This window comes from Oryzias melastigma, linkage group LG4, assembly GCF_002922805.2.
Source record: "Oryzias melastigma strain HK-1 linkage group LG4, ASM292280v2, whole genome shotgun sequence".
NCBI lineage: Eukaryota > Metazoa > Chordata > Actinopteri > Beloniformes > Adrianichthyidae > Oryzias > Oryzias melastigma.
The window spans coordinates 28,198,662-28,209,067 of record NC_050515.1 but is presented as its reverse complement, the minus strand read 5'-3'; the positions used below and the strand labels follow the sequence as shown (position 1 = coordinate 28,209,067).

Genomic DNA, 10,406 nt, shown 5'->3' with positions numbered 1-10,406 from the left:
GGTTGTCATCATTTTTACGGTTTTTTAGGGCTGCAGACTTTTTTGAGATTCACCAGATCAGACCAAACTTTGGACGTCCCTAAGTGAAAGCATTTATTTTCAGCATTTGCCCCTTCATAAGACAACTGGAACACCCCTGTTTTTGAATGAACAGGGAGGGTTAAAATAAATTAAATCAATCATTTATGTTGTAAAATTTCACTTTTTCAAGTGAGCATTAGATTGGCTTAGTTGTATAACATGCTTCTCTGGTGGTTATCTGGTGATCCGACCTGGGTCCATTTGTGATCTGTAGCATTTATTGATGGTTCAAAGAAAACCATTTTGGAGAATTGAGACATGAGCTGGGCCTCCTGAAGGTCTCCGGTTCTCACTTCTTTGTTTATCATCAAAGCAGGAACTGAATCAAAGAAAGAAAGGTTTGATGAGATCACTCCAGCTGTTGTGTGAATTACTCTGTATAAAGCATAGGAAGCTCACTCCAGCCAGGGAAAATAAACATTTATTTTTCTCATTCATGTACAAAAATATCTCTCAAAGCCCCAAAGGTTAAGTAGTGTGACAGCAGATCTTGTCCTGCTAACAGGAAGAATCAGAAAAACCAGCTGAGATCTTCTCACCAGCAAAAGCCTGAAGTTAAATATGACACACTCCCTACACGAGACAGCGTAAACATTCTTAAAAACCATAAGATACAGATCCAAAAGGAAAATCACAATCATTTCTAAAACATTACAGCCCCTAAGAGTGGAAACATTTTCAAATTTTACTCTTTTAAAAACAAAACTGTATAAAACATGGAAACCATCCTTCTTCCTTTCCTGCTTTGTCCAATGATCCAGTGCAGAGTCCTGAAGGATGCTGGAGACTGCTGCAGCTACTTCAGGGTGAAGTGGTGAAGTTCACCTCTCCATCGCAGAGCCACACAAACGCTAAGGGACAATTTGGAGCACCCAATCTTAATAACGAAGGGTATTTTTGAATTGTGGGAGGAAACCGGGGTTTCTGTTAGTGGGCTAGAGGTAGAGTGTCTGCTCTTAGATTGGAAGATCGTGGATTCAAATCCACCAATGATACCAAATTAGCAAACTAGCATTAGGAGGTAGGATTGGTGGGTTAATGGGTCCTGTGTGGATGGGTCTCATGTGGAGAACACATTTCACACACTTTAGTATGCTACAAAATGGAGAAAATACAGACTACATACAAAAAAAACCTAGCCAGACTTTCTGCTTGGGGACGACAGTCCTAACCTTTGAACCTCTGTGTGGCTCCGATGAGTTAACCTGGACGATCCATTTATCTGTCTGTACACTCCTCGTAATAAGAGTTCCTGATTCTCCAAAAACTGAGATTAGTAAGGATGCTTCCCATCACCAGCAGCAGTCCTTCTCACCCCAGTCCTCCCCTTCAGGGTGTCTCAGCGAATTTGTCTGGTTTCTTGGATCAGAACTTTCTGAGTGGTGTTGGTGGGGGTACTGAGTGAAGTGGAGGAAGTGCTGGTCTGAGTGCTGCCTTTAGTGCTGACGATTCTTTGAAGACTCGAACGCCCACTCTTCCCCGCCCTCCCCCTGCCGCTGGTTGCTTCCTCCACCCTCACAACTCTCTGGGTTCCTGAATGCTGTCCTGATGACAGAGATCCTCCCTGGATGAGGGTGCCTTGGACTCCAGTCGCCGAGCCCAGAGATCCTCCCTGGATGAGGGTGCCTTGGACTCCAGTCGCAGAGCCTGCAACTGTCCCGTCGACTACCATCATAGCCTGGGAGCCAGACAGATTTCCCATGTGCAGCAGGTTGCTGCCGTTCTCCAGCAGCATGGTGCCGGTGCCCTGGGCGTGTCCGCTGTGCATCATTGTCTGACCCTGAATGATCATTCCTGGGTTGGATCCGATGTCAGAGCCGTTAAGCAGAACTACATCTTGGAGGCCGGCGGCTGGAGCTTCGGTCAGGATGACGGCGTTCTGAAACTGCGGCTGGACAACGTACTGCATAGGCTGCAGCATGGGGGCGGCAGTGTAGTAGACCGGCTGCTGCTGCTGCTGCAAAACCAGCATTTGGCTCTGGCCCCCCATCCCTGTTGCCATAGAGGTCATGCCCTCGCTTAGCATAGCCGCATCCTCCCTCAGCACTTTGGAATGGTCGGTTGTGTCGGTGACCACGGTTCGTTCTTCTCTGATGGTGGTCGGTGGCAGACTGGGTGGAGGGGCCACGCGTTGTGTGGTCACCATGTTTGACTCGAAGGTTGACTCAGAGAGCTTAGGCATGGCTACAGAGGCGACGGGTGGAGGAATGGACACTGCTTTGGTTTCAGACACCACCGTTTTGCCTCCACAAATCTCAGCTAGAGTCTTGAACTTTATTTCAAGATCGTCCAAAAACTGGAGGTCTCCATCCTGCTCCAGCATGCTGCAGCTGCCCAACGAGCCTGCAAGGGAACCCTCCCCCTCATTGTTGAAGACCAGCAGGCTGTCCTTCACTGCATCGGAACGGTTTATGGACGTCCTCTGCAGGAAAAAGTTTTCATTAGAAAAATGTTACCAGACAGATTCAGTCCCAGTCCTCCAGGGCCAGTGTCTTCATTGTTTTCCCTCCCCAACTGATTCTAGTGACCTGATCCAGCATGATTTCCATGTAGCATGAAAGAAGCAGGACTGGGCCCTAGACGAGTGGACACTCCTGTCTAACAATCCTGTTGGATTTTCAGTATGGGGTCAAATTGGGATCAGCTTAAATACTTGATAAACCACAGTGTACATTTGAAAACATAAATAAAAAAACAATTTTGAACTTAAAAGTACACAGTGTAAACTTGAAGGAGTTATTGATCATTTGAAAAATAAAAATGTTCATTTTGAAAAAAAAATCTTACACAAATATTGAAAATGTGAAACTTGATTGTAAAAAACTTTAAATCTATGAATGAAAAGCAATGTATATTAGTAACAACTACTACTTCATATTTTACATTTTTTTTCCTTTTTCACTTTCAGTCCTTAGTTTACAGATTAAAGTCAGACTTCTCAAGTTTTTACTGTGGAGCCTAAAGTTATGTGGGAGTGGGGCTTTTAACTCATTTGCTATGAGGACAAATATTTCCTTATAGTTTCATTATTTTTTTAAAGTTTAAAATATATATTTTTTTCAAATGCACAATTTTATTTTTCAAGATTTCAATAATTACTTTATGTTTACAGTTTGTACTTTCAAGTTTAAAACTGTTTTCACATTTTCATCACAATATCTTGTTTTCAAATTTTCATTTTTTTCAATGTCTGTTTTTCAAATTTACAATATAGTTTTGTCATTGACTTTAAGCTGATCTTAATTTGACCCCATACTTCAACCTCTGCAGCCAAACAACAAAAGCAGTGTGAACTGAGTCAAAAGGATCATGTGGGCTCAGTCTGACTCCGCATTTTGGTCTTCTACAATCTTCGTCAGAAGAGCTGATTTACCAGTTTTTAATGCCTGACACACATATATATATCCTTAAACAATGCTTTCTCTTCAGAGGTTTAAAGCACTTTACAGTTAGTCATCTGGCTGGTCTGTCTGGTTCTCACCTGATCGTAGTAGTCTCTGAGGTAGGAATCTGGCAGTGCAAGGTTTCCCTCTCCCCCTTGTCCAAACTCTTGGACCTCCGACGCTGATAACAGGCCACTGCCCCACTGGTTCATCTGCCACTGTCCATCGCTAAACATGGTTCCTGTCTCTCTGTAGCCCCTCAGAGTGCCAAGTTCGTTTCCGGCCACAAACGACTGCTGTAGCTCTGCAGGTGCTGCTGCAAAGTGACCTTTTGCTGAGTCAACGAGCAGATATCCTGGTGTGTTCAAAAGAGGAATCTCCTGAAATCGAGCGAAAATCATTCGTGTTCAAAAAAGCAACTTTCAGCAAAAGTCGTGACGGCAGCTCAGACTCACCGTGTTCTCTCCATTTTGCTCCGTGTGGTACTTGATGAGCATTTCTTCTGTGCCATAAGGTATACTGCTAAAAATGTCTTGAAAATTTCCAACAGAGCCACACATGCAGGAAAGCAGCAGCAGAGGAATGACTGTGAGAAGAAGGTTTAGAAGGAGAGAAAGGTGTGAACAACCTCCAACTGTATCTAGTACATTCAATGTGAGGAATGAGACATCATGTGATTTCTGTTAGATTTGCAGTTTAAAAAGCCTGAGCCGTATTTCGTTCCTTGTACAGAAATGCTTTCTCCTGCTGACTGAAGGTCCTCTGGACATCTGGTACTGGAGATGAGAACTTCAGTGCCAGAACCGGCTGATGTTTGGGAATTTTAAAATAACATCCCTTTATTCATCTTTTAGGTTCATAGATACAGGAATGCTCTGGATATTTGTAGATTTCAGTACAAAGCTTAAGTGGGAAATTCGTTTGTATTTGCTACCCTCTGAAGAAGGAGGCACAGCCAAGCTTGGGAAGCATTCGGTGGTTTAACTGTGAAATTCAGCCCTCATTGTTAAACTCAAGCTGGAAGGCACGTGGGGCATTTTTAATAATGGCTTTGAGTCCATTACCACCCAGTCTAAGGGCAGACACTCCACCACTAGGCCCCTCCAGCTGTGACACTTGCAGTAAGTGGCTTGACTGTGTCACAGCAAAAGGATGGAGATATAAGACCGTGCTCAGGGTCTTCAGTGGTTCTACTCTGAAAAGATCTTCTGACTGATGTCTGTTGAAGGAGGAACAAAGGATAGTGTGACCTCTCATCAGAACCGGCATCGACACACTTACGCAGTAACAACAGCAATCCCAGCAGCATGAGTCCAATTGCAGCAGGTCCAAGCGTTATATCTTTTCTTGACTGACCCTGGCCTCCAAGTGCTCCACACACCACACCATCATGGCAAGTGCATGCCACAATTTCCATCTTCTGTGGGTCTTTACAGCTTAATCCCTGCTGGTCTGACACAACCATCTCCACCGTGTATGAATCGGGCCAAAGCTCCTTCTGAGCCCTCACAATGACCGCAGAGTCTACCAGGGGTAAAACATTCAAAGGTTAAATGCACAGCAGGGACCAGGCTCAAACAAGATTAGCTTCTTTCTAAGGAGTTAAAGTAGATGCAGTTCGACACGTCTTGATTATTAAAAGTTCTGTCCTCACCATTGAGATGTTCTACCTTCCAGTCTCCCTGGGTTTTTTCAGGGACGATCACAAAATGCAAAGGAGGCCCGTTTGGGAACGAGTCTTTATCTTCACCGTTGACAATGAAGCTGTCCTCTGGGAGGCAGATCACCTTGCTGTTGGTGGTCAGGGTGGGGCAGTTGTCGTTCGTATCCTCCACCTTGATGGCGATGGTACCAGTGGCTGTTTTATCAGGCATGTCTGCCCAAAAAAAAACAGACGAGATCATGAAACTTTGCATTTTCTGCTTGAAGAGGTTTAATTTACCTGGAGACAAACATTCTGTTCTGATGAAAACAAATCACATTTTTCTTTGTTTGCACTCATTTAATTGATGCTTTCGGTCAAGTGCTACGTACACACCAGGCATGTGACACAGGTTCTTGAATGCCCGTTTAGCCCATGGTGTTCACACTGGTCTACCCTATAGTAGGGCACCATCTACAGCTGGAACAGTCTTGGTGCAAAATGTCGAAGAGGTGCAAATCTCATAAACCTTGCTCCACACTTTTTCTTTCACAGCTCTATTCCGATAAATGAAAGACTAGGTGTCAAATGGGGCTGCACGGTGGCGCAGTGGTTAGCGCTCTCGCCTCACAGCGAGAAGGCCCCGGTTCGACTCCCGGCTGGGACCCTTCTGTGTGGAGTTTGCATGTTCTCCCCGTGCATGCATGGGTTTTCACCGGGGACTCCGGCTTCCTCCTACCATCCAAAAACATGCTTCATAGGTTAATTGGTGACTCTGAATTGCCCCTAGGTGTGAATGTGAATGTGAATGGGTGTGTGATTGAGGCCCTGAGACAGACTGGCGATCTGTCCAGGGTGAACCCCGCCTTCGCCCTTCAGTAGCCGGGATAGGCTTCCCGAAAGGGAGGAAGCGGCCAAGAAGATGGATAGGTGTCAAATAATTCCAGCTTGGCACAAATCCTATTAATAATTTTCTCCTTCATGATCAATTGTCAAGGGGTTGTTACTTCTGTGAATTAAAAGGGACTCCATCCATACTTCATTACCAAATCCGAGTCTGCTAATTTGATGGCAACGCGTTTTGTACAAGAAGCACAAAACTGGCAGTAACAACTTGCGTAGCTAGGTGTGATAGCAAGAGTTTTGAATGTGGAAGCCCAAATCATGGGTCTATGCTAGTTTACCTAGATTTTTCATAAAAGAGGTTGTTTGAACGCATGTTACCGAGGGCGGTGTGAACTTGGCTTAACAAGGAATTCTGAGAGGATATACCAAACATTAAGGCCAAATCTGAATTCTTCCTCTACCCCTACGGCTTCTCCCTACCCCTCCAATTGTAGGGGCATTCTGTGGAGTATGGTATAAAAAATAGTTTTTCTAAGGGCTTACCCTTGCGGCGGAGGGATGCAGAGCGACCTGCTGCGAGGGAGTGGATTTCTTCAAGTGGCTGAAGTGCAGAAGTTTACATTTAAATGTAAGTAATGACTTTTTGTTTTAGCATGACCTTTTTAAAGTTATAAAACTGTTGTTATGCATTTCTGAGCGCTAGCGGGTCCGCGGACTGGCGACTATTGATGATACCATCGAGTGGAAGTAACGTCCAAATTTGAAGACACTATTTTTTCATAACTCTTAATTTGGAGAGCGGGGTAGGAAGAAGCCGTAGGGGAAGAATTCAGAATGGCCTTAAATTAATTATTCATATCTGCACCCTTTCTATCACTGTTGACAGGATAAATACTCTTTGAAGTACAGTGAGTCTTCAATGATTTACGCAATAAACGTAATTCCGACAGATTCTGAAGCTGAGGAAAAACTGCTTTGAGGTAGTAAAGTGTTGCATATCAATGCAAAGCTACTTTTCTCCACATCAAGATCAGCTGGTTTACATTGATTGCGTAAACACGCCACCACTGTAAAGTGTTGCATATTAGCCCAAAGCTGCTTTTCTAGGATTGAGAATCAGATGGAATTACATTAATTGCATAAATGAGAGTTACAGTAATTCATAGAAGATCAAGGCTGGAGCTAAAGCTCTGGTATTAAAGGTTTGAAGGTCTTGAGCCCACCAAAGGGAAAGGCCAGCAGATGGCAGGGAGATAAGAAGAAGTCTGAAGTCACAAAAAGGACATTAGGTTCACAGTATCTAGTGAGTGGTTGATGATGTTGGATTCATGATCAGGGCTTAGTTTGTTCTGTGCCCTCTAGCTCTGCGTTTAGGAGTTGACCTTTACTTCTATTGCTGAATAAACACACTTAATGTTAACTACTGTGAGGATTCATTGCAAATCTGAATCAATGTACCCTTGTGTGGTTGATCCTGACTTTTCACACAAATTTAAAAACATACCCTCTGAAATGCATAGTACATTGGCAAAGTAAGTCCCATTAATAAGGTATGGAGATTCCCGGTCAGGTATCTTGGTCAGGGTGATCTCAGCTGTTTCTGGGTCGATGCTTAGCCAGTTGCCTGGATCTGGACCCTTCAAATACCTGTATGGGTGATAAAAGGTTTCAGGACGACAGGGCGGACAGCACCTAGCATCTAGATTTGAGAGAATCCTTGCATTACCTGACATTCTTGGCAGGTTTCCCAGTGTCTTTATCAATTGCAGTGTAAGTGGCGATCGGTTTTTTCAAATTGGCTGGGTCCAATCCTTCTGAGATTGGAATGTTCTTGACTTGAGGTTCAAAACCTGGTCCCTCCGGCTTGTTTTTAACATTTATTTTGACGGGATAACTGGTATATTTTATTGATCCCGAACCTCCACTGGTACCGGTGGAACCCCCGGAGGATCCGCTGGCACCGGTGGCTCCGCCAGAACCGGTGGGTCCTCCAGAACCGGTGGGTCCGCCGGAACCGGTGGCTCCGCCGGAACCGGTGGCTCCACTGGCACCATTGGTACCACTGGCTCCACTGGCACCGCTGGCACCACTGGCACCGCTGGCACCGCTGGCTCCAATGGCACCACCTCCAATATTTACATCTGCTCCATTAATGACTGCAGATGGATCAAAAGGGGGAGCCTTGTTCTTCACTATGATCCCGAGGTCGAGGTCCTTCACATCTTCGTAGTCCACCGGCTGGTGAATGATGCACAACAGCAAGAAGAACACAAGTGTTAGGTCAAAATTCTCACTCTAAACTCACAAATGTCACTTAGATTAACCTTTAAACAAACTCAGTGATGCTAGTTATCAATGTTTATGTTGTCATATGTCACAATGTAACTGTTGTTCTTCAAATTAGTTTTTATCACAAGCAATGTTGACAGCAGAAACCAGTGCTTTCTGTGCCGGTTTCTGGGCATCTGTTTGAGCTTCTAAACCAGAAACCCACTTAAGAAAAAAGAACTGTTGTTTTGTGCATTCAACTGATGTTGGACCCCAATGTAGTCATCCCTCGTATTTCATGACATTCACGCCGACAGTGCACGTGTTTATGAGAACTGTACCTTGACCAGCATTAGGATTCCTTCGTTGGTCTTCGGGTCAGTCACTATGTTGAAATATCCGGCATCGTTGCCCTTCACGATTTCATACACAGCCTCCCAGTTATCTGTGCCCTCCAAATCATCATCATTTGATTTTAGCCTCATCACCTCCACATTATGTGTGTTTTCTTCAATGCTTCCGTCATACTGAAATGAAACACATGATCTGAGTGAAGCTCTGAACTCTAACATCTCAATGAGCTCTTCATATTTAATAAACATTCAGACATCGGAAATCTTTAATGGGAACAAGCCACACTTGGATTCAGTCAGATGTGGAGATCCAGTGATTGCTTTCTTTGCATTTATTTGAGCTAATCAGCCAATATCTTTAACGTGAATGACTTTCTTTAATTATATCCAATTGATCTCTGTGTATATTTTTATTAAAATGTATACCTTTATTATTTATTTTGATCTGTACTATTTTATTCTTTCAAGCATTTCTATTTGTATTTTTTCTATCTCTATTTCCCTTGATCTGATTTGATTAAATAATGTTATTTTTCTTTAGTTCTTCAAATTCATAGATTTTTTCTTTTTCATTTTTTTTTTATCATGTGCTTGAATGATGAGCTTTGTTGTTTGGGGAAAGTTACCTGCAATTTCTCCAGAGTTGGAAGGTTGTCGTTCACGTCCAAGACATTGATGATGATGACGCCTGTTGCTGTCCTTCCTCCATCTTCTCCATAGAGGTCTTTAGCTTGAACCGTCAGAGAGTATTGTGCACATCTCTGGATGAAGACACAACAAAACCATTGCTGTTCAGTCTATTAAATGCAGACATATTTTTTAACGCTCTTGGAAACGCTTTGGTCACATTTTCATCAATAAGCTGTAACGTTTGGAGGAGCCCACAACCTGGTTCTGGAGTCCATCATGATAAAGTTTTCATGGTGTTCTAATGAAGTTGGAAAAGTTCATACTTCTCTGTCCAGGTTAGGATTCTTCACACTGATCATTCCGCTCTTGTTAATACTGAACATGTCATGCGGTGGATTCTGACTGATTAAGCTGTAGGCAAGTTCTGAATTTTTGTTGCCTGGTTCATCTGCATCGGTTGCGTTCACTTGCACAACAAATGTTCCTGAAAAACAGGTTAAAGAAAACAGAAATTAGGCGACATGCATCATTCAGGGAACTTTAGTGAAAATCTATAAACTGAGGGTTTTGTTCTACAGAAAATGCAAACCAAGAAAAGTAAAAACTTGAAGTAAAATGGGGAAATTCTAGAACATCTACCTCTAGGTCTGAGCTCATACACGCTCACAGATAGTGTTTCTGGAAAGACCGGGTCGTTGTCATTTTCATCCTCAACTTTGATTTTGAGGTCGATCGGTCTCTCAGCTTCTGAGCCGTTAGCATATTTGGCGATACCTTTAAGCTAATCAAAATGATAGTGTTTTGTTAGATTTCTGATAGTGACATCTAAAGATGACAATGCAGTTTTCTTGGATTAAATAGAACACAGAAAAACTCACAGCATATGTGTCTACTTCCTCCCTGTCAAGGATTTTGGTCACACGGACATCTCCGGTCTCGTGGTTGACCACAAACACGTTGAAGGGTTTCTGGTTTGCACCAGGACCCTCCAAGTAATACTCAACCTTTTGGTCCTGTTGGAAATCGGAGCGAATCTGGAACAAAAGGAGATTTGGCATTAACCATGGCTCAAAGACGGAAAAAGCAGAAGTTCATGAGATCATTTTTTCAGTGGGTCATCAGGACTTGTTCTCAGGCTGAGCAACCTGAGTCCAGGTCCACAGACTGATGTTCTGTCCGTTTGGTCGCTGACACTCACCTTGG

The 10,406-nt window shown here is 43.6% G+C and overlaps 1 protein-coding gene across 3 annotated transcripts in view; it reads right to left on the bottom strand.

Annotated features, from left to right (window-relative positions):
• Positions 1-484: 484 nt before the first annotated feature.
• LOC112136786 (desmoglein-2) overlaps positions 485-10,406 on the bottom strand; it is a 39,767-nt gene continuing 29,845 nt past the window's right edge. For 2 of the 3 annotated variants that reach the window (XM_036211679.1, XM_024258684.2), the window contains exons 3-14: positions 10,082-10,237; positions 9,843-9,984; positions 9,527-9,687; positions 9,200-9,334; positions 8,562-8,747; positions 7,679-8,190; positions 7,457-7,599; positions 5,119-5,340; positions 4,746-4,988; positions 3,920-4,050; positions 3,563-3,844; positions 485-2,503 (exon numbers count right to left, since the gene is read on the bottom strand). In XM_036211679.1, coding sequence (XP_036067572.1) covers positions 1,421-2,503; positions 3,563-3,844; positions 3,920-4,050; positions 4,746-4,988; positions 5,119-5,340; positions 7,457-7,599; positions 7,679-8,190; positions 8,562-8,747; positions 9,200-9,334; positions 9,527-9,687; positions 9,843-9,984; positions 10,082-10,237 — 3,396 coding nt within the window. In that variant the 3' untranslated portion in view covers positions 485-1,420. The remainder of the gene's footprint in view (positions 2,504-3,562; positions 3,845-3,919; positions 4,051-4,745; positions 4,989-5,118; positions 5,341-7,456; positions 7,600-7,678; positions 8,191-8,561; positions 8,748-9,199; positions 9,335-9,526; positions 9,688-9,842; positions 9,985-10,081; positions 10,238-10,406) is intronic. The other variant, XM_024258683.2, reaches the window with a different exon arrangement.